The sequence below is a fragment of the Polyodon spathula genome, chromosome 3 (genome assembly GCF_017654505.1).
Source record: "Polyodon spathula isolate WHYD16114869_AA chromosome 3, ASM1765450v1, whole genome shotgun sequence".
NCBI lineage: Eukaryota > Metazoa > Chordata > Actinopteri > Acipenseriformes > Polyodontidae > Polyodon > Polyodon spathula.
Genome location: NC_054536.1, coordinates 79,837,617 through 79,861,779, shown reverse-complemented (window position 1 = coordinate 79,861,779; position 24,163 = coordinate 79,837,617). Strand labels below are relative to the sequence as shown.

General features: G+C 40.0%; 1 protein-coding gene across 22 annotated transcripts in view; it reads left to right on the top strand.

The window, feature by feature from the left end:
- Nucleotides 1-342: 342 nt before the first annotated feature.
- Nucleotides 343-24,163, top strand: part of LOC121313459 (protein scribble homolog) — a 135,256-nt gene continuing 111,435 nt past the window's right edge. For 9 of the 22 annotated variants that reach the window (XM_041246012.1, XM_041246006.1, XM_041246005.1 and 6 more), the window contains exon 1: nucleotides 1,989-3,219. In XM_041246012.1, coding sequence (XP_041101946.1) covers nucleotides 3,061-3,219 — 159 coding nt within the window. In that variant the 5' untranslated portion in view covers nucleotides 1,989-3,060. Of the gene's footprint in view, nucleotides 515-1,987; nucleotides 3,220-24,163 lie in introns of those variants that run through there. The other 13 variants (XM_041246015.1, XM_041246014.1, XM_041246010.1 and 10 more) reach the window with 5 other exon arrangements.

Below are 24,163 nucleotides of genomic sequence, written 5' to 3'. Positions count from 1 at the left end.
TCTTGCCTGCGTGCAGTACCTTACACATTTCTGTATTAAGTGTAATTTGCCATGTCTGTCCAGTTCTGAATGCTGTCTAGATCATTTTGCATGACCTTTGCTGCTACAGCGGTGTTCGCCATCTGTTTTTGTGTAGTCTGCACGTTTGCTTACTATACCGGAATCTAAATTGTTAATGTAGATTAGGAAGAGCAGAGGACCCAATACTCATCCCCGTGATACTCCACTGTTACCTCACTCCATTTTGAGGTTTCTCCTCTAATCAGTACTTCCTGTTTTCTACATGTTAACCACTCCCTAATCATGTACATGCGTTTCCTTGAATCCCTACTGCTTTCAGTCTGAAAAGTAATATTTTATGAGGGACTTTGTCAAAAGCTTTCTGAACATCTAAATACCCACGTAATGCTGTGCAATTATCCATTGTCGATGATGCATTCTCAGTTTTTTAAATCAACGATCTTCCTTTGCTAAAACCATGCTGACGGTCTCCCAGGATACTGTTACCATATAGGTAATTTTACATTTTTTTTTTATATTATTGTAGATGCCATACGTTTACATATAATAGAAGTCAGGCTTATTGATCTGTAGTTACATGGATCGGTTTTGTATCCCTGGTAGGCACACCAGCTTCCTCGTAAACTGAATAGTACCAGGGAATTTGAATGCCTTGAAATCTCTAATGTCTCAGTGAATCAAGCAAAGATTTAGGTGTTTTTGTATGCACATCATAATTTACAGAAGCGTGGACAACGCAAGATTGACTGGGGGTCAATGCCAGTGACTATGTTTCCATTGAAATGACAAAGAAAATAAACGTTTATGCGCATTACGGTAATACAAAATTGTTCCCTAGATTGTTTCCATTCAAACACATTTCTAGCGTATTAACTCGTCACTCGTCGTTCCATTTCTCAACTTTAACCCACGCCGCCCAGTAAATAAATAAATAAATGCGTTTGAATGTCTTGCGAAACGGATTGACTGGTTTAATAAAGCTTTAGTTAGGTAAACGTATGATCCACGTCGAATCCAACTTAATCTGTATTAAATGTACCTAGCGCATGAGTCAGACTTGTTACAGTGGACGTCCCTTTTCAGCACCCACCTGTATAATTCTTCTTGTTTCAAGTCACTGAAAAATGCATTAGCATTAACAGTGTAAAACGAAGATTACAACAAGAAAGGAGATCGAGCTGGCCAGAAGTTTTCATCAACTAGATTGAGACCAAAACTATATAAGCATAATTTAGATATTTAATTTAACATCATGTAATCAATAAAAGTGCAAAATGATAGTCATAATAGTAGTACGATATGTCCTGTTAGATTTTTAAATGTTCATTTTTTACGTTAAGTATATGGAAAACTACAAAGCGGTATGTAATTTAATATGGTAACGTAACATTATTCGCAGGTTTCATTAGAATTTATGAAGCAAAATTAGTCAATTCTATAGGGTTTTGCAAAACTTTGCCATAGCTGTACAGATACCGTGTTTAACCCGGGACCACTCGCACTAAAGCATAGCGCCGACAACGCTGTTAAAGAGCCGGCTCCTTTGCAAGGAGTACATCGGGTTTATGACGTCTTCGTGTGTGATTACGTCACCTACCAGCCCTGCTGCTGCTTTCTCCCTTGCACGCTACACTGCTATAGTCTGCAGTATTTTTAAATTCGCATAACAACTACATTTATGCAAACGAAGCCTGTTTCCATTAGGTTAATCGCAGATTTTTCGTTTAAATGTTGCCTTGTAGAGAACTAACAGCTCCAATGGAAAGACAGTGGGTCAAGGATCGTTCGCAAGGTGGCACTAAGAGATCTAAACAAAACAATTAGTGTATTCGCAAAAAATATCTCACCTCCGCGGCAACGGGTGTCGCTGTGGATGGTGGACGAGGTAAGCTTTTTTGGAGTGCGGATCGGCGGAGGAGGAGTGGTGGGCGAGTCAGAGAACAACAAGGCGGAGTTGGGCTGGCAGTAGCGGGGAGTGATCTACTGCTGGTCTAAGTGAAGAGAGACACGGGGTGGAACGCAAAGAAACTCCCCGGCAGACAGACAACAAATACACATGTCCAGCTTCTTGCTTGTTGAAATACTATTTGCTAAAGAAGTGTTATTATTTTTTTAAATCGATCGAAGTACAGAACTCAGAGCCTGAGCCTTGGGGAACGCGGTCCGGTCTTTGTCTTCAGCAGAACCCGTCAGATAGAGCGACACTGCCGGGGAAGGGGAGCCCAGCCTCGGCCTGCTAATGCCAGGAGCAAACCCGAGTAGTTTGGCCTTAATTTCGCAAAAGACAACTAGTATTGGGTTGTTATTTTGATTACATATCTTTTATCATTCAACAGATTCGGCGATTTTTGTAATATATATACTTTTCAATTGGAAGACAAAAACCAAGGACCGGCTGGTTTTCCCCTTTATTGAGCGTGGCTTGGTACGTCTTGCCCTAAGCACGGTTTCACGCTTGGCTCTCCGGGGAGGCGTAGCATTTGTTTCTTCTCCTGAATGGGAAGCGGTGCTTTGGATTTGAATCCGTGTTGGATTGAACACGGCTTTGTCTCAGATCCTTTAATTCACCAAAAAAAGAAAAAATCGAGACATTTATCAGAAAGCCACGCATATTACAGAAACATGCATATCGTTAAACATATTTGTAGATAAGTTGATTATTTTTAAAACAAAAAAGTTTTTTTTTTTTTTTATTAAGGATTATAGAGGTTTCGTCTTAGAAAGTACACTTTAACTGCATCATCTTCTGTTTTGCTTTTAACACCGCGCTAGTGTGAATTTGTGCTGTATAAATGCATCGCATGCAGTAACTGCAGTAAACTAAGTATTGAAGCAGTGGAGACACAAATAAACAGTTTTGTTTCTGTCAGTTCTTTCTAGTCCTTTCTGGAGGACCACTATCGTTAACTTTTTTTTTTTTTTGTGGCGGGGAACTTGCAGTTGGATACGGTGTTTTCGGCCTCTATCCCCCATTTTTTCGTCCCCCCCGATGCTGAGTGTCTGATCAGCCCCGTGTCCCTCTCCAGACGGCGGTCGGAGATGTTGAAGTGTATTCCTCTGTGGCGCTGTAACCGCCACGTCGAGTCCGTCGACAAGCGGCACTGCTCCCTGCAGACTGTGCCAGAGGAGATCTACCGCTACAACAGGAGTCTTGAAGAACTGCTGTTGGATGCAAACCAGCTGAGGGACCTGCCCAAGGTAAGGTGGCTCATTCACACTGTACTTACACAGTTATGTAGGATTATTTGAATTGCTTACTATGTGTTACAGTTTGAGAGCCAAGGTGCTCGTGCCTGGATTCCTGCAACGCGTGTTTGCATCCCTCCTGCTGAATATAATTCACGTTGTAGATCAGGAATGTGTTTAATAAGCCAATTAAGACAAATAGTCAGTATATAGTTGTGGTAGTTTCATTTAAAAAAAACCCCACCTTTTTCCAAGAGTGATTACAATTCTCTGCCTGGAAATTGGCAGTACCTTAACTAGTATAGTATGAATGCATGGTGTAAGCACAATTTTACAAAACAGCAAGAAGGGAGTCTCAAGTTATTCTCCTTCTCGATTTTATTTAATTGGGTACTTTTCATAATGGTAGCTTACAACCGTATGTATTTGTAAAAGTGATAGTTGGTAAAGTAAACTTTTTAAATGTACAGTCCTTCAAGTTATACACAACTTAGTTAATCATTGACAGGGTTGTAGGGGGTAGTGTTCAGAGGTCAGTGTTTCAGCCTTCTATTTTATTTTGATTTCATTCAATAATCAATGCGAACCCTAATGTACCCTTGGCTGTGTATTACATTGCCGTATAAGAATATTCAAGCACATGGTAATTTTACAAAGAAGGGAATGTATTTCTATTTCCTTGCTACAGCACATCATGGTTTAGTGCTTCATAAACTTGTCACCAGCAGGATGAACCTGTAGCCTGACAGCTGAGTACAATAAGACTGGTTTGTACCCCCACAAGCATTCAGTTTGCTGGAAGGCTATACCTGTGCACACAGCTTTCTGAGCAAACTATTGAGAGATATGATGTGGACACAACTTGAATATGATTAGTTCTTTTCCCGGATTCTAACATTTGTGTTGAGTGGGACACATTTAGTCTTTTAAGATGGGTTCAGAAGACTACATTTGCTTGAACTTCATGTCTCCTCCACTAGCCTCTTAATTGTAGTGTGGGGCCGGCTGGCTGCAGCAGGACACCCTGAAAGCGATCTGTAATGTTAGCCTAGTGTAGTACTGGTTACTTCAGAAGAAAAGTAAAAGGCTATTTCCATATTGAAGTTTTGCCCAATTGCAGTGTGCATCAGTTGAAAAATGTGTAGCTCTACTTAATATGGGCTATAGTATTCTCCTAGATATTTAATATGAATAGAAAATAAACATCTTTTAAAAAATTACTTTTTACATTTTTTTTTTTTTTTTAGATTAGTAGATCTTTGAATCCTGCTGAACAAGCTCCTACACCTAGTGCAACTGGTTCTGTCAGCATTTTCTGAAGCCTAAGCTAGTTCTTTAGTAATTGCCATTCAGGTGCACTGTTCTTATTTGTGTGGAGCTCAGCTGTGCTGGTGTGTGGTTGGCTTGAAAGCATTATTTTAAACGGGTGTTTTGTTTAATTTGTCACTGTAACATTTTTCAGTATCTTCTGACACAACACAAGGGTCCCTTGTGCCACACCTTCACCTCCTTGGTGGTGGAATGTTTATTTGCACGAGAGATGTTGGCTACATATTTTGTTAACATTTGTGTTGCATTTAGTGGTGGCACCACAGCCCTTCATGTGATCGGGATGTAAAGCAGGCGCACGAAGTGAGAGGAGCATTGCTTTTAATGTGGCTGCTGTGCACCTTAGAAATATTGCAGAGTTTCTGGTGCAGAACAGGTTACCGTGATTAAGACCTGTCAGAAACAGTTACAGCCCTCCAGAAACCAGAAAGTTCTCCATAAACCTACAGGGGCTTTCTCATTCCTGTACAAATGATGTTGTTCCAGGGATTTGAAATAAAAAAATCCAATCCTAGTTTTACTGTGAGTTCAATAAGACACACCTGAGCTTGTTGCCTATACACTGTGGCTAATCAAGCGCATAGCAAAACCCTGAATGGGTGAAACTACTGCAGTAAGCAATAGGCGCCTTATTTCCATCCCTGTTCTCTCTACCTCCTTCTGGTTTTATCTCCAAACTGGGTAGAAGTAGGACCCCTCACAGGAAAGAAGATTGCTGTTTCTAACTGGAGCTCTCCTGGAAAGGAATTCATATCTTTGTTTTAGTTTTAGTGGGAGCACTGTGTTAGTGAGGAAACAGATTCCCTGATACTTGAACAAACTTGCTGCAGTGCCTCTACATTTTTGAAAAGCAGCCATGACGGGACTGAAGCCCTGCATTCGTGCTCCTGTCTTGCACACAAAGGCTGAAGAGTGCTTGCACGCAGCAGCACTCCTGATTCAGTGGAGGTCCTGTGGCTCGCTCATATGGCTGTGAGGCAGAATTGTTTGTCTGTTTCCAAGAGCATTGGTTGAGTGTTTGAGCAGTCTGAAGTAGAGACTTGCTATCCGAGCCGAGCCCGGTCGGGTTTGGGTAGGGTGTAGTTTGTATGTTATAGTTTGGGCCCAGGTCAGGTTGGGTCAGTGCGTTATCAGTGAGTGGATTATGGTGTTTCTAATTTTAAGTGAGTATTTTTTTTTATTCCGCTGTGTGCAATTGCTTCCTAAAACTCACTTCCTGCTTCCTTTTTTGCCTGTCTAAAATTTTTTCTTGAGTGAAGTGCTGCCGTGAGTGGTGAGAATTTCTAGCGTGCACCTCACTTAATATCATGCCCTGTTTATTATCACAGTTTTTGAAAACCACTCGCCATGCACCGTAAGTTCTTTGAGAAATTACCTCTCAATATCATCTCACCAACCCACTTATTGTCATGTTTGTGCAGCCTGTCAAAAGCTGCATGGCTTGGCTTTACTGAGTAACCACAGGATATAATTAATTTCAAAGCGACTAACAACCAATAATCATCTTGGCTGACAAACTGACATTTTGTGCAGCCTGGCAAAATGCTGCGCAGGTGGTCTTAACAGGATACAGTTTAGTTACAAAACAAATGTCAGCACATTTAATATAGTCAGCCTTATACAAATGCAAAAAAACCCCAAAAACCACCAAGTGCAACACCTGATAGCTCTCATTTGTCCACGTTCATGCCTTTTTTTTTAGATAATGACACAAACTGTTTGTTCCATGTAAATGATACAAAATGTATTTGTCCTTTAGTAAACTATATGCATTTGTTTAAATGTAAAGGGCTAAATGGACAGTGTTAGAACACTGCTCATAATTCATCGTTCGTTTTTTTTTTCTCGTTGTCTGTATGTTCTGTCATAGGTGAATGTGAAACGTGCTTTATATCACGTATTATATCTGTATGGCAATTATGATATCAAGCGGGTTCATCTGTATATAGGCTGATAGATTAAAAAAAACCCAAAAAAACAAATTACGACATTGTTGTATTCAGTGATAACAACAGTCTGTGTGGCTTTGTACAGCGCAAATCTTGCAAAATATTATGTATTCATCCTGTAGCTGTTTTAAGCCATAGTTGTGGTGTAATATTTGAAGGTTAATTTAGTGGTTTGATATGATATAGGCTTGTCTAAAATGAGTATGCGAATTTGCAGGAGCATGTTCTGGATGGTTGTTTATGGTAACAAAGTTTTGAAGAAGCCTGTTGCCGTCTTTTTAAATCATGCAGTGTTGGATTACTAGGAGGAAAGGAAGTAAATGAGATTAATTGGGGATGAGTTTTTAAATTTATTTATGCTTTAACTGGAAATGGGGAATCCTCTACACGGAAATTAGTTATTTTCAGTATCGTGCGTTTGGAATATATTTGTGGAGATGGTCAGGGCGGATATGCAATATTTCAAAGGTCTCTGGCTTGGGTCAGGTTCAGATTTGTTTGATCGGGTTCTAAATTTAGGCCTGAGCAGACCTCTAGTCTGAAGTACTGTCTGTTTTAAAAGCAACCTGCTATGGAAACCTGAAACCTAGCCTTTCCATTTACCTGTACCTTCAGAAGATACGTAGGGTAAGGTGTTTAGTGACTGAGTATTGTAAGGCTCCTTTGGGTCGGTTGTGACCCTGAATTTGAGGGTATAACGATAGTCTCAGTTAAATTTAAAGTTTTTCAGAATGTGAAATAAAAAGGTGATGCAAATTCATGTTTAAATTTCATGTTTATTTGCATTTTATTTTTTTATAATAATTTTTGTTGGGCTTTGCTTGTATTGTTTACACCATGTCCCTTTATGGGTTCTATACATTACTGTGCCACACATACATCAAATGAATTTTCCAGCATATGAAACACACGTTTTTAGTCCTTTTTATAAACAAAAGCAAAATCCCCCAAAAAAGAAAAAAAGCTGAAATGGTTATGACAGTTATAACTATTTGTATACTTGGAAAAGTACACAGTAAATAACTAGTCTCAAACTATATATGTTTATTCCAACTACTTTTAATTAGCTTTTCAAATTCACATATAATTCTCTGACAACATGAAAACAACCATGGTTGTTCTGGTTTCAGACCTGACCTCATCTGCCCAGTGGTAACTACTCATGTTGTCTGAAGTGAACACACCTGCTGTACCAGTTAAGCAGTGTGTTCTGGAAAGCTTTGTGAGAACATGGGTCAGGTAAGGGCTCAGTGGCGGCCTTACCTGACAATTTCCCGTCTTTTTTGGAATTTCCAGCTCTTTCCTTCAAGTAAAACGTAGTTCTTTGTGTTTTAATATATGCTTATTTATATTTGAAGTAACCTACCGGTACTCTCTTTTCAGTTATTGTGAGTGTTTCCTAAAAACCAAACCTCTGGATCTGTGAACTATGTCTGATGAATGAACACATTAGAACTTTAGGAAACCATTAAAGTAGACCGAAGTCTGTGCACACAGTTCCACAGAGCCCATGGCACTTACTGTATTTTTCATTGTAAAAAACATAACACAGAGTATCTGTATTTCTGTAATTTGCTTTTTTTTCTAGAAGTTTTTTCATGAATATGCTGCAACCAAGTGGGTCAGTAATTGGTTTAGGACAACATGTGCGGGAGGCACAACATTAACCCTCTCCTCAGAACAAAGGAGCCACGTGGCCTGAAACTGCAGTTGGCTACCAAGCATTCTGCGACGGCTGCCTTTTCTTCACCATCCCAGTCTATACCTGCAGTGGCCCATCCTTTTCTTTGTTTAATGACTCTTTACAGTCTATACATTAGGAATATAGCATGTGACTAGGGAGTTCTTGAGACAAACTGTATTCCACACTGATGTAACTTAAAAAAAAGGATGGCGAGTAAGTAGATTCAAGAAATTGTCCTTTTCTTCAGTCAGTTGTTGGGTTAATTGAAATATGCAGGGAGTCTGGTCACAGGTACAGGACAACCAGAATACTCGTTCTTACAATTTTGACATGACACATTAAATACCTCCTCTTTCTCTGACATTTAACCAATAGCAAAGGTACAACACATTATTCTGTTACCATATATTTAATTGAGTGTGTGTGTGTGTGTCTGTGTGTGTAGTTTTGTGTGACGACCTCTGAACTCAGTGCATTCTTCAGACCCCTGGTGCCCCAAAAGGTCCATACATCTAGTTTTTGTCATCTTCCCTGTTCAGATTTCTCCGTTTTGCTTGAGACCCTTTGAGTCCAGTGGCGTTATCTCTTATTCTCCCTGAGAACCTTTGGGTCCAACGGCAGTCCCTGGGAGCCTTTTAGCCCCTTTATTCTTTTCATTCCAAAAATCTTAGAGCTTGGCCTCTTCTGGTCCACAGCATTGTTACCTTTTTAGCTTGCAGTCAATGCTGGGCAAGAAGCTTGTAGATGTAAGGTCTCTATCAATTGCTAGGAGCAGTTGCTTCCAAATGGTATTGTAACACCTTTTGACACTGAAAACATTGCAGGAGTGCAAAAATATCAAAAACACTTCACTCTCATTTTCAGGTCTGGCACATTGATACTTGTGAATTATTTTTTTTAAATGGTCTTTTGATATAATATATATCATTTTTTGTGTTCTTAATATTGGAAAGTTAAGACTCTCTGTAAATGTTGGCTAATGTATGTCTTTTGAGAAACTAATCCTTTAAGGGATTACTCAGCTACATGTGTTCAGGTCCATGCTATATAGCATTGGTTGTTACTGTACCCAGACCTAACCTGAACTGCTATCTGTGCTTTTGAGAACAGTCGTGTGATGTATTGCAATAAGGCTCTGGTGCCCGTCATGATTAATTTGTGCTGACTGTGCCAATTCAGCAGGAGTTGGAGTTTCTTGCAGCTGATGGAAATACACAGTAGAATTGTATGCCCCGCATTAAACAATCTTGTGGTGTTTGCTGTAGACCTTGAGATTGTTCCCTTGTTCTTGGGTAATTTGCGTATGTGCCTGTGCAATGTTATTAGTGTGTGTCTAAAACTAGGGATTTGCTTCCCCACTACCTGCATCGAGATTTGCAGTTGCAAATTTGCAAAATGTCCTCTGAGCATAACAAAAAAAAAACAAAAAAAAAAATTGAGGTGCTGTGGTACTGCTTAGTGTACATGCAGTCTGAACTAAACATGTCGTCAGAGGTTTACCTTGGGTAATACAGTTAGCTAACCAGTAATATAGTTCCCCAGAATGGAACATCCTTTAGCTAAAAAGAAACTAACCAACCAATTAAAGCTCTCTTGAATGCCTGAAAAATGTGCTTTTTTTAATTTGCTTTTTAATCCTGACCTCTAATGCAACTGTTAAGACATTTCTAAAAATATTGTATGGCATCATATTCAGATTGCTTACTTCTCTCGCAACATCTTTTACTATGAACTTTTTATCAATGACAAAGGTGGCTCAAATGATTTTGCAAGCTGGTATGTGGTGGAGACATTAGCTGGTTGGGTCCTGCAGTGTAAATGTCCCCCCTTCCTTGTCTGGAGTGGGACTTGCGCGCATGAGAAAGAGACAGAGAGCTGGTCACGCACCCAAGGTATTCCAGCCCCACTTCCTGATCGGGCCCCGTCCCTTATTGTTCTCCTGACGACAGATTATGTACTGACTGGACTTCCTGATCAAAACAAGCCAGCGGCAGCGCAAATCTAATTAACCCTGAAGCTGAGGACCGCAAAACACAAACCAGGGTGGAGATTTGGGGGTGGGGATAGGATTTCATAAATTGTTTGCTGCTGCTGCTGCCATTTAAACTGTATATAACCTTTTTAGAATTGAACAATTGACAGCAAGTGGAAACAAAAGCATTGTTCGCTAACTGCACAATGCTCTGTGTACTGTAGTCTAATATGTAATGTTATACTTTTTATTGCTTTTCAGTTAACTACTTGCCTCATACTACATTACAACAATTGATTTTGCTATCCATCCCCCCATCATTATGTATCTAGTATGCACCACATACATTCAAATTTTGCTACAGTTGTGGTTTGAGGAAGTGTAAAAACACAATTAAAAATGAAATGGTGATGCATCTGCTTGTTCTGCCTGTTTTGCTTTGTCTGTTTTATGAACAAAACAAGCCTATTTTCAGTTTTATCTTAAACTGTGGATCACACCGGTAGGTCTCTGTGTTGAAGCAACAAAGTTAATTTCTCTCGTTTTACTGTAATCTCTATTTTTATTGCCACCAGCATGGCTGTGCCTGATTTGAAAGTGTTTGATAAATATCAGTGGCTGAGAAGTGTGGTACAGATGTTGTTATGCACATGTTGTTCACTGGGTTGAGGCAGAGTGATGGTTTGCAAACAAACATAAGATCAGACTGACATATCTAGACTAAAGAGAATGCATATAAAGAATAAAATGAATAAAGTGCACTTTACGATTTAATTTTAATGAACACACGAGCCAGCCAATCAGAATCATGGATTCAAATGTAATAAACAAATCCTCCCCGCCAGGAGAAACGAAAGGAGGGACCGTGGAGTGAATCGGCCTATCAGTGACTTGCTTTGTTAACAAGCATGCTCTAAGACAGAAATTGCTGAATCACTCTCTTATTCGATTGACTGTGCCTTTTAAAGGGTGTAGTCTAGAGGCTCCCTCATTCGCTTTTGTTAGAGACAAAACAATTTTCTGGCTGCACGTAGGAGACCTTTTGCTGCCAGTCAAACCGACAGGTGGCTTAAATCTCTGCCCGTCAACTAGTTTTTGAAACCGTCTCTGACTGGTATTTACCAGTTAACAGAAACGCTGAGTTAGGCCGAAAACTGCACAGCATTATTTGTTTGGCACGGTTAGCTTCTTGTCCAGGCACCCCCTGGGGCACTCTGTTCTAAGATTCCTTTTAAATTAAATGTGCCTATTTAGTGTTCTGCAATGTATTTTTAGTACACCGGCAGGCACTAATGCAAGTGGTTAATATACAGTATAATAAAGTTTGCATTTCATTTGTTGCTCTCGCAATCCTCTGTATTACAGTATGTGCATTGCCCCATTGAATGACTGGTGGAAACACTCAAATCAAGTCAACAGACTTTTCATTGTTTGGGAGCAGAATAAATGCAAGGACTCCCTCCATAGTAGTTGTCTTTCTGTGCCTAATTCTTGTTTCATCCCTACAGATTTTGGAATGTTAGTTTAACGTTTATTTTGTATATGCTTACATTTTAGGATTATATACTTTTAAACTTTTTAGCTTATTGGTTAGGTTTTTAACCAATCCAAAAAAAAAAAAAAAGTGTATTGTATATAACACTGTGTACAATATTTAGGCCTAATTGTATATGAGGTGGGGAGGGGAAACTGTTGAAGTACATTGGCATATGCTGTACACTTACTGCTATGTAAACACCTATATCTGACCAGCATATTTTTGACAGCGGGCACAATTCTAAACAGGTAACACTTGGCTAACTAAACTATTTAATGATCCTAAATTAGAAGATCCCAACAGTAGTCTCTTCTCCCTCGCAGACCCCAGGCAGGTGCCTGTGGATGAGCTGGTGCACATGAAATGAAAAAGCACCACCTTCGTTGTCTCAAGCACACGTATCCTCCTGGGAACCCTGTGCGAGAGACGCCTGACCTGGAGCTGCTTTCCCATGGACTGAACTCATTTGCCTTGCTATGTCAAGTATTCTACTTGAGTCTCTCATGGCTTATGTGTTGAAAGAAGGTGACATTTGTGACTAATGAAGAGTGAATGGGGTGCAAGTTTATTCTACATTGGCAGGAGAAGACTGGATAATGTGGATTGTTGTTTACAGTATATGGGACAATGCTGGCACTCGTGTTGTAGTTTTGTACACAGCTTATATATTTACGTTTAAAAAGACCTTCACATTGGAAATTACTCTGGATTTGAGTTAGCAATTTGGAACTAAGTTAAGCACACACATGCTTGGCCTTTCGAACAATGATGAAAGCATTTGCTGAAATGTGTGTTATCTTGACTATTTCTTAGATTTGAATTGTAAATAATTCAGTTTGGCATAAGAGATTGTCTACATAAGACAAAGTTACAGTTTTTTGTAAGCGGTCTTAGTTTTGCCCTACAAAATGTACTGCATGTATCATATGGGCATTATCAGCATGCGTGCATTGCTCCTAGCACAGCATTATGAACACCTTCTTACTTTCTCATTGGGTGTGCAGTCCACATCCCCCGGTGATTTTAAAGCACAGGAATTTTAAAACTAATTTCAACATTGGAAACATTTCAGTATTTCTAAATGTAGCATGTGGGCAGCTTGGCCCTAAAACATGTCCCCTTCCATTATAAAACAAGACGAAGCATGGATTTAATAAAAATGAGATGCGTAGACTTTGAGTTGCATGTAATGGTCCCAGTACTGTTCAGAATACATGCATGCTCCTAATGAACACTTGAACTAGTGGCACTGTTAAAGTTACTAGAATCCACCAAGACCTTAAGCCAGCAGACGTTCCTGTTTTTCACTCGGAGCTGCTCTTTCCTGATGCATGCTACAGCTCGATCCTGAAAGCCACGACCTGACAGCTGATGGCAGCCGTCGGGATGCACAGGAATCCAGAGAAACAAGTTGGGTGGAAGGGCCCCTTAGCCGGGGATGAAGTGCTGGAGGGTCTTCAGGATTGGCACTAGGGATAGCATATGCTTTCAATGAAAATGGTAGTGTCTGGTGACTCGGTTTGAGAGGGTGCAGTGACTTTGATACAGTGCTTGGGAATTTAAGAATATCACTAAGTCATCTTTTTTAAATTACAAAGCTTGGGGACAGACACACCCTTCACTTACTAATAGCAGGCTGTCTGCAGGGTTGACTGAGATTTTATCAAGGACCCTTCAATTTTTTGTTATTACCTAAAAAAAAAAGGTTTTATACTTTCAATTTCTTCATGTCTGCAAACTTTTAGGTTTCACTAGTTTGAAACATCTCCTTCCTACAGTAATTGCTCCACTTTAGAAACCTTAGCCAGCCCGCAGCACCACTTCCTTCTCTCTTTCACACACATACATTACACTACACTGCACTGTAGACTCTGCCCTAGTTCTCTGGAGGTACTATACAGCTAAAAAGTTTTGCATCACTTAGAATTGTAGGTCTGAGACTTAAATTAGAAACTACAAAATTATATCGTAAAATTCTACCGGAAGCCATAATAGCAGTACAGTATGTCAGCTTTTTCGTTAAGTAAGTCTATATGGGGAAACTGGAGGTATGTACTTCAATATGGTAACTTTATTCAGCAGGTTTCACATTAGCTTGTATTGGTGCATGGTTGCTATTTTATAATTGTATTTATTTATTTATTTTTGAAACAGCATCAGTTGTTTTGTTTGTAAACATTTTTGCTGAAACAGTTTTGCTTCCATGGCCCACACAGAAGTGTGCTGAAACCAGTGTGCTAGAGGGAACTTTAAGTAATCCACGCTGGTTATTAGGCAACATTCCAAAAGAATGACTTGAGCCCATGGAAATGTATAAAGCTTACTGCTGATTTCAAAATGGTTGTGCTCACTTTGTGCTGGTCGTCTTGTTCTCTAGGTACAGTCCTGATTGGGTCTGGGATCAGATCACCTTAGTCGGAGCCGGGCCCGGATCGTAGGGATTTTATTACGTTAGTTGGATGGCAAGGACCATTAATCTCCATTCCACCTAGCAGTAAAGACAGTGAAGTATACTCAAGAGATGATTTATGTTTGGGAAGTAATTCAGAGGGGCACTTTTTTAGTTAACAGCAGAGCAGTTATGTTTGGTTACTGATTACAAATGCTGGATGTTTTTCATATTTTCTCCATTCCTAAGCAACAAAATGCCACCCTGCCCAAAGTGGGACTCCCCTTGTTTTCAATTAGTAACTCATTTTCAGTGTCAACATATAAAATAAAACAAGCTTATTCACGGTTACTTCCTCAATATAGTGAACCTTCTGAATGTACAGAGTTAGGCTTGTACAGTAAGGCTGAGGCGGGAGTTCTGTTCTGCTGCAGCTCCAGACCTCTTCTCCCTACGTCTGCAACTAATTGGTTGGGCTATTGAGATGTGGCCATACTTTTACTAAATGTATAGTGCAGACTAATTTTGACCATCTCTTTTTCTTCTAATCAGTGTAAGTGTATAGCAGAGCAGAAAGCTGGCTTTTGTGTAGCAGATGTCCCAGCAGGTCTGATGTGATCCCACTGAGTGTGCAATTAGCCAACATTGTAATTATGCTGGATTCATAATGTGACTGAATTGGCTTATCCCATAAACCTGATTAGCAGCATCCCAAGTTTGAGTAGCAGAATAGCTCCCGAATCGCGGGGATTCTTCTTCAAAACAAAAACGGGACCCAGGGAGTCGCATTTTGGTCAGGGTGGCATTTCGTTACTCAGGCATGGAGAAAATGCTGAACAGCGTGTACAGAGAAATCGCAGGGTTAATCGATAGCCAAACATTACTACAGTGCTGTAAATCCCCAGCTCCAAATAGGAATGAGGATTTAGCTACTATGTCTGTGTGGGTTACTATAATTCTAAGTTGAAATGTTGCCTGGAAAATTGACTAAGTAGGTCTGTGAAACTGTTTGGGTTACTCTGTACAGTTCAACTGTTGATTATTTAGAGCTAGTGACTGTGGATAGTGTGTAGTCATTCTCTTTGAGTTTTCGGAACACATCTTCTGTACTGTACTTTTCACCAAAATATAGCATACCTCCAACAAAAGCAGTAAATACTACTGGATTTAAAATTCATTAGTTGATAGATCGAGTATTTCTTTCATAGCCTTGGGTACCCTGGCTCTACCGTTTCATAACTATCTAGAAACCGTGCTATACCTTGACTGCTGGGAAGAGAAAAGGAGGAGCTTGTAAGACTACCCTGTTGCATCATCATCTCCTGACAGTTAAAAAGTAAAACTGTTTTATGAACACTGAGCGTACAGTCAGGTTTATTCATTGATACTGTAAATAGGCTTGTTTTTGTCTATGGCCAATCTTAGACCTAGTACTCACTCGTGTCGTGTACCGTGACAACACACATCACTCTCTCATAGTCAGAGGGATCGTCATCTTCATTATAGAGAATGACTCACCAATCATGAGTTCTACACTACATTACAGTTCGACCGTGCACCTGGACGGGTGACAACTGTTAGGAGGGAGGGAGGCTGGGGGGGGGGGGGGTTACTGAATCGCCAAATACTAGCAGTCAAGTAGACCGACAGATAGGGAGCTAGGAAGCAGGTGTCTGGCAGCGCACACAATAGGCGATCTAATGTCTGTTTTATTTTGTTTAGAATTCTCCAGCCAGTGCTGTATTTGCACAAAAGTGGAGCATGCACACTCTTTTGTAGAGACCATTTCCTTTAAGAGTAGAAACATTTAGATTACTAGTACTGTACCGTGCTCTTTATATCTCCTAAGCACCTGTTTTCAGATGCCAGTGTCCCTTGCTATTGTGTTTCAATCATAACAACTAAAACGTTACCGTAACTCAAGTAAAATCCTGTTACCGACAGCTTTTTAAGAGCATGCAGGGCAACTCTGCTTTTTAAAAAAATGTTTTTCAGTGGGATTCCACACTAAGATGTGTGTGCTTGCTGTGGTTTTTATTAGTTTAACTTGCGTTTTAGCATGCCAATAACAACATGTTTTGTAGAAACTCAGTTGCAGAGTTTGAAGTTTCTTTTTAGTAGCTAAGATGATCTTATTCTTTAGTTAGTACAAGTTTGAGTGATACGCAAAAGTTGACCTTTTATGCAGCTAACCATATACTGTGCATTCTCACATAATGCTGTCATATGTAATATAGTATAGCCTAGGGGTGTGCCGATTCACACAGTGAACTGTGATATTTTTCCTGACGAAACGATTGTAGATACACTGTTCCTTTTGTACTTAATTATTTTTATTTAAACTAAATCGTAAGATGTAATCATAAGAGCTGTCTGTGTTACATGCTGTCAGATCAGGACTTAATACTCTGCGTGGAAGCTGTTGCACTGCAGTATGCAGTTTCCCATGTTAAAACTACCCACAATTAGAGGTGCTGTCACAAATTCCAGACACAGCACTTGAAAAATATGAACTCTGCATGTTTATAGCAGTCATCAGCTGGATAGATTAGCCATTCAGCAGAATGTGGCAACTGTTTTAGTTACTGTTTTAGTATCACTTCAGTGTCTTACCAAGCAGCTGAATACGACAGCAACCAACTTGCTCCTGAAGTTGCACCAGCAGTTGGATCCTAAGGCAACAACTGAGTCTGGAGCCCTACTTTGTAATTTTGTTTTAAAGAATTGTATTTTAAAGAATCGATGGGAAACAAAAGCAAAACTGGTTGTGAAGCTTATTTGACCAAAAGGTGTGCTTCGGTCAGGGTAGCACTTTGCTGCTCAAGCGGGGAGCAAATGGTACTCGGTAACCAAACATAATTACACTGCTGCTAACTAAAAGCAGGGTTTGAAGGGTAAATACTAATGTACCAAGTGGGAGAGGTGCTCTTCTGTCCTGTTTGAGGACATTGATACCCCGCAGTACTGTGCAGCAAATCCACACTGTGAATGCAGCTGCTGTGTGAAGACGAGTGTTGCAGACAGGTGGATCTCTGAATCGGTTTTCCCCAGGATAACCCAGCTGAGAATTCTGCATCTCTTTTGTTGTGTGGTGCATGCAGTTATCCACCAATATATCTTGATGCCTCTGTCGTTATCTTTCCTTTCTCTCCTCCTTATATGTAGTTAGGGTGCCCTTTGTTAAAGATCATACACGAATAAAGGACCACAGCAGGGATTTACAATTTGATATCCTCATCATTATAAACTGCTTTAACATTGACTGCTCTGCATTAACTGCGAGGGCTTTTGTACTAATATTGGTATTTTTAATTTGGGTATCTACTAGCCAGTTATTATTATTATTATTATTATTATTATTATTATTATATTTTATTTAGAAGAGGGTCAATAACTCTGATGCTTGCTGGTCGATAATGCCTCTGATTTTCGTGAACATGTAAAGAGCTCCAATACCATCATTCTGCCCTCAGTTAGTCCTATGGTATGTACAGTGTAGAAGGAAGGTGACCAAGCAGTGGCTGAAACCTGAGGTGTGGATGTGTATAAACTGGAAAATGGGAAGAATATGACTGGAATTCTTCCGGGTATAATGCATCATTTATAGATGCTTAGAGCCCAGTTAAAATAAGGTTTACTAACAGATAATAAGACAAGCTTGTTTCCTGCTCTCTTTTTTCTTTTCTTTCCCTGTCTTGCAGTGCCAGGGATCTCTCTCCAGGGTCCAGATGGAGTCAAAGTATTGAATAATTTCACAGTGCAGAATCCAGCATGAAGCCTTTTTTTTTTTTTTTTTTTTTTTTAAAGGAAGTTGACACCTGATTTTACCAGGACCTTATTGCAGATCAAGCTGGGGCTTTTGCCATCCATTGCAGAGAATATAATTCATGACAAAATTTGAGCCTGCTAAGGAAGAAAGGACAGCAGTAGAGTGTTTTACAGCACAAAGATGTGGATTAGTTGCTCAGTGGTAGTCCTGTTAGAAAGCTGTGGCATAAGCAGCTGTTTAGACAGAGGGGGTGCTCAATAAGCCCCCCGCCCCCCTGAGAATTAGGGATTTTGCTTTTATTGTATTTGCTGTAACATTAGGGCTGGCTGGAGTAAAGTCTGTGATTTCATTTTGTGTAATTGCAACAGGTCACACTGTTTTCTGCTTTGCCTAACATGAACAGAATTTTGTATCGAAATATTTCTATAGTTATGAAGTTAAGACACCTTGTGTATTGCCCATGTAAGATAAACTGCTGGGTTTTGTAATCCTGAGTCTTTATTCCTGTTTTTGGAGGAATAAAACAGAGGGTCTTTGCTGCCTGCTTTGCAGCTATGCAGTGGGAAATCAAAAACAAACATCTGATCACTACTTCACTGTACAAGAAAAGACTAGTGATCAGTTTGTTGACTGATGATGGTTGACATTGTGTTTTAGGTCTTTTAGGTTGGTGTCTAATCCAGGCCAAGGGGGACTTGTTGCCTATAGCTTTTGCAGTACATGGTACTTTTCAAATTCCAGCCTCCTTCATCACAAAGAAAAACTTGGTGAAACCAAGAAGTACAATGCTAGATGATGTGTGAGTCTTGGCAGTTCAATGTTTATTGGGATTGACCCTGAGATGATTACATTCTCTACTGTTCAAATAAGAAAGGGGGAGGGGCATTGGAAACTTTGACTAAAGCCAATCCCAGCTGAAAATGAATAACAAATAAATGGAAATAGACATGGGAGGAGGTAAAAGACTTTGCCCTGACCATAGCCATTAACTGTAACTGATTAAACTGGTCATTTCCTTCTTAGAATTAAAGCCGCCTCCATAAAGGACGCAGTTAACAATACATTTAAATTAGCTTGACTAAGTCACATGCCTTACACGCCGCAGTGAAAGGTACCAATGCAGGCTATAATATCTAGCCAAAGGCTTTTCAAAACATTTTTATTCCTCGCGTATCTTAACTGAAATCTGATCTTTTTAAAACATTCCAGAAACCTATACTCTGGTCTCCCGAGGCTATAGCTAGTAATGAATTTGCTGTAGAAAAGGGGAGATTGTGCCTGATATAATGAAATGAACTGCATCCAAGTGGAACGCTTGTTTTATCAATTGAAACTATCAGTAACAACCCACCACCATTCCAGGGAGAGAAGACTTGACAACAGTACCGTATATCATTCAGAGAATCTTGACCCTCTGTGACAGACAGCAGCCAGACTGTGGGAGAACAAATTTGCAGTATTATATGTTGATAATTTGGGGTGTTTACATGCAATTCCATTACTGATTTTAATCCACAAAATACACAAAGATTTCTACAGCACTTTGTAATGACGGTTTCTTCAAGTTTGATATATTTAACTTTAGATTTCTAAAGGCTTGTTTCTAACCAATGTTACTGTGGGAGATGCTGGTGCTCTGCAGTAAGCCAGCCTGTTCTGCTGTCTTTGGCTAAGATGTTTGTCTGTAGGGGTGAAACAGTTCCTAGTCTGTCACTGAATCGTGATGCTTCTTTTACATGACTTAGCTACTGTATCGTAGCATGTTGCAAGACCCAAACACTGCATAGCTGCTTGTGGTCCTTTACACCCTGCCTACTGGAACGCTGTAGTGAATGTGATTTGGAGCTCTGTGCTGGTGATGTGAGAATTGTTTTTTTTAAATGTGCACACCATGTGACCTATATTGAAGCATCTATTATAATTGATGCATTTATTTTAAATTGGCAAAACTGTTCAAAAAGTAGTTTGAACTACTATTGCATGGGGACTACAGTACATTTTACTTCCTTTTTTGATACAGGCACAGTGTTTCCAGTAAAGAAAGGACAATGTGTACCACAGGATCCTGATGCCAAACAAAAACATATTTTTGTGCAATTCCCTAGCCTGCTTTAATAAACAAGGCCAAGGACATGGAGTGTGCTGCTGGGACTCTAGTGTAGAGCACAGCGTAACCACATGACTGCAGCCACTGCTGCTGACCTTGTAGTGTGGTGAAGGACAAAGAAGCCTTTTGTGGCAAACTGCATATTAACCTGCTTCCATCTGAGATTCCCAGGAGCAGAACAGCTGTTACCCTGCACTCCATCGTTGGAGATCTACACGGTGTGCTGTATCCAGAGTACACTGTAGTGTAGCTCTACAATTTGCGTAGGTGGTTTTGCATGTTGCTGGATGGCACAAAGACACAAAGTAAAAAATGTATTGCATATTCCAATGTCATTTTAGGGGGTGAAAAGAATATTTTCTTGCAGTGGAATTGGATTGTCCCCTTGGCTCCTCGGCATTCAGTTACGTACATACATACTTGTCAACAGGTTAAGTACCTTTACCACTCGGGAGTCACTAGCCAGTACGATAGGGTGAAATTGCACCTAAAGTGGTACTGAGCACTGCAATTTAGTTTTAGCCTTGGTAAGCATATTATTATGTTGATGTTGGTCACCAGCGTTCACAAGCTTTTTAGATACTGAGAAACTTGCCGTTTTGACTGAGAAAAGGTAAATTCAGTGAGAAACCTTTGGCCACGCATTAACCCTTTTTAATATATTTTTTATTGCATTACATTTATTGTGGCTCTGCCTCTGATTTTGAGTCATCCTCTGATCCTGTGCGGCCCTGTCAGTTGTTATCATAGAGACAGACTGCATGCTTAACTGGTGGCCTGCATAAAATTGCTTTATACTACTGCATAAAACACTGGCGTCTGCACTGCCTTCAGTTGTTACCATCTTTATGGCTACTAATTGTTCCATTCATGGGAATACCGAATTCCATTTTATCAACGTATTAATAATTAAATATGGTATTTGAATATAAATGTAATGGCGGAAGCAGAAAGGTCTTTGGCACAAGAATAAGGGGGGACGGACGATAATATTGCTGATGTGAATAAGAGGCAAGAAAACTGAAAGGTATTTGAGGCGTAATTAGTGGTGTGTAAATTCCAATGTAAAATGTTACTGAATACTCTTTAGTTTAAGTGCTGGTAACAGTAAATATGCAACCACCAAATCGAGTTTTGCGTTTTCAAATACAGTAGGATCACACTTATCTGTGACTTTTTTTTTTTTCCACTTTTTTTTTTGTAAATACCGTGATGAATTGCTGCAGTTTACATGAACCCCAGGGCACAGTCATTAGTATGACAGCCACCTGCTAGCAAGCAGTCCATTTTCCTCTGGTGGTTCTGCTCAAGAGGACTGGGTTTGTTTCTGGTTTTCCTCACAAGTCTGTGTTTAATACCACGGTGCCCTACACATCTCTGTGTGATACTCTACTCTATATAAAGTGCATGTGTGGATAACAAATGAGAGGTATTAAACCATGAAGGGGAATGCTTTTTGAGAAGCACAAGCTGCTTTTGTGTTATTTTGCTGTTTATTTCACAGCTAAGGCTAAATTTAATCCCATAGTTTGTTCCATTCCTCTTTGTGGGCTGAGCTTGACTTAAGGATGACTTGTGTCCTCTCTAATAGATTTTACAATTACCTGGGACTTAATCAGCTGAACTGATACGGTATTTAATCATTTTATTTTAAAATAAGGGGCTACACTTGATGCTTTACCTACTGATGCAAGTATTAACCTTTCCTGCAGAATATCTGTATAAAGTGTTATGTTGTGTAATCATCTTCACATCAGTAATAGTAATACATTCCCAGCCACCTTGAGTTCTTGTCTGGATATTTTCCACTTCTCTGCTCCGAATTCCGTTTCCATGACAAGGAAAAGCAGACCGTGGAGTCACGTGGAAGGAATGTTTCTTCCCCATTAATTGCTGCTTGTGCGAGTGTGTGCTCTGTCCTCTCTCTCTCTCTCTCTCTCTCTCTCTCTCTCTCTCTCTCTCTCTCTCTCTCTCTCTCTCTCTCTCAAAGATACACATTCCATTCAGCAAGGTCCATGTGCTGTTGCATGTACAATTCTGCTGGTTAAATATGTCCACCGAAGCACCTTATTGTGTTTTTTTTTTAAAGCAGCCCACAAATATTGCTTCTAATGGCAGCCACCTTTTCTGTAACCGCTGACTGAGTTTCAATCAGATGGTTCAGGAGCAAGCAGACTGAAAATTAAACTCCTTTTGGACTTTGGAGCCCGGACCAGGCTGCTGCTGAGAGTTTTTTGATAGGGGTTGGCGATTTTTGTAATAGAAAATGTAGTTGCTGGGGTTACCCGGGCTCCCAGTGTTCTGGGTGAGCTCCGGAACGTGATCCTTCATTGTTTTCAGTGAGAGCTTCGCTGAGCCAAGCAGAACAACACTGCAGATGGCAGGGCTGGCGGCTCTCTCAAAGACATCAAAGTACTTTAGGAAATAAAGACTCAGATTGACTGTCGGGGTACTGGTGGCCAGTCTTCCAGCTCTGTACTTTTATTTTTATCTATAAAGGCTTGGCAGTGACAAGGGCACAGAGGACCATTTTTTAAAAATCAAAAGAATATTTAACCATACATCATACAACCGTTTTCCCAACATTTCATCTTGTACCACACTTTCACTTTACTACACCTCCCCAAGCATGTAGCAGCATTGCTCAGGCTGCTGCTGCTCACCTTTTCAACACTTATTTGAATTATGCCAACTCAATGAAAGTGTAATGGTTCTTGGTGTTGCCTGGAGTCCACGGAGATCCAGTGAGGAAGGTACGCCCGGAGGTATATAAAACGTCCACTAGTTCCCTTTCCCATGGTTAGTTCTCAGTCATCTCACTTAGTAAAGGGTGCTTGCTTTGCTTTTATGGAAGGTGCTCAGTAGGGTTGTATTTCTGTGGGCTTGTAACAGTAAAACTGGCTTTGGAAACATTCCAGCTTTTCATCTGTTTTGACCTTTTACTTCACATGCTGTAAATGTCGAATCTCTTAGGGGACCCGGCTGGGGGAGATCACTGTCCTGACTGTTTGCCTACCTGCATTCACATGGACAGAGAGAAGTTAACAGCGCAAGTATTTTTTTTTAGGGCGCTCTGACTGCTTTGCTTAGCTGGAAAAGTGAACCAAACCATATCAGTTCCTGTAGCCCCTGGTAACAAGTTTTGAATTTCAAGTGTTCTCTTTTTAAATGTTTTGTTTTGTTTTGTTTTGTTTTGTTTTGTTTTGTTTTGTTTGTTTGAGCAGAGCAGAGCAGCTTAAATTGCCTGATGTGTTTGAGGGAGAGAAGTTTCTGTTGTTTTGGCAGTGGCTGCCTGAGTGAAGTGTTTCAGTTAGATAGGCCAGACTTACTGGAAATCTGGGAAAAACAATTGAGGAATTCCAGATGAGAAGGAAGAACGTGAAAGATGACAACTGGGTGGCCACTTTAGTGAAAACTTTGGAACTGTGAGACTAGGCGTTTTTAAGGTCAAAAGAATCAAAGGTTTCAAATAGATTTTCCTACCCTTAAAGGGTACGTCAACACTACATGAAAAATAAAGCATAAACTGTCCCGCCTTGCTGTTCCGAATGTATTTGGTCATTGTATAATAATCTGTATGTGTCCAAACATTTGCGTACTGCAGGACTGAGACAAAAAACTTGACTTCCATGTGTACTGTCGAATGTACTGGCGCATGCTCAATGAAGCTTTGTGTAAGCTATATCACCGCTGCGTGGGAAAGAAATAGAATTGAAAATGTTAATGACACAACTTCGATATTTAACAACGAAAGCGCACATGATGCATAATTTACTATACGGCATAAGGTTCCAATTCAGCCTGTAAATCCCTGCATCTTGGCAGTGGAACGGTATGTTTTTCTCTCCGTTTGTAGATTTTTGCTTGCCGTTGTAACTGTGTCTGTCTGTTTCAGCATTTTTTTATTATTTCTGTATCCCCCAAGATGTGTGATAACAAACACGCAAACAGACACAGTTAGTGGCAAGCAAAAACCTACAAACAAAGAAAAAGACATACCACTACACTTCCATATTGAAGTTGTGTCATTAACAGTTATAACTTCAGATTTTCCTCAGCAACACAGTGCAGCTGTACACAGGGAATGTACGAAATAATGCCAAACAATATTTCAACATCAGATTGTTTAGAAACTGATAGGGAGATCGAATACGATTTTCCAGTCAACAGGGTGTAGATGATTGTACATGTTGTGTCAGAAAATGTAAAACCACGTACAA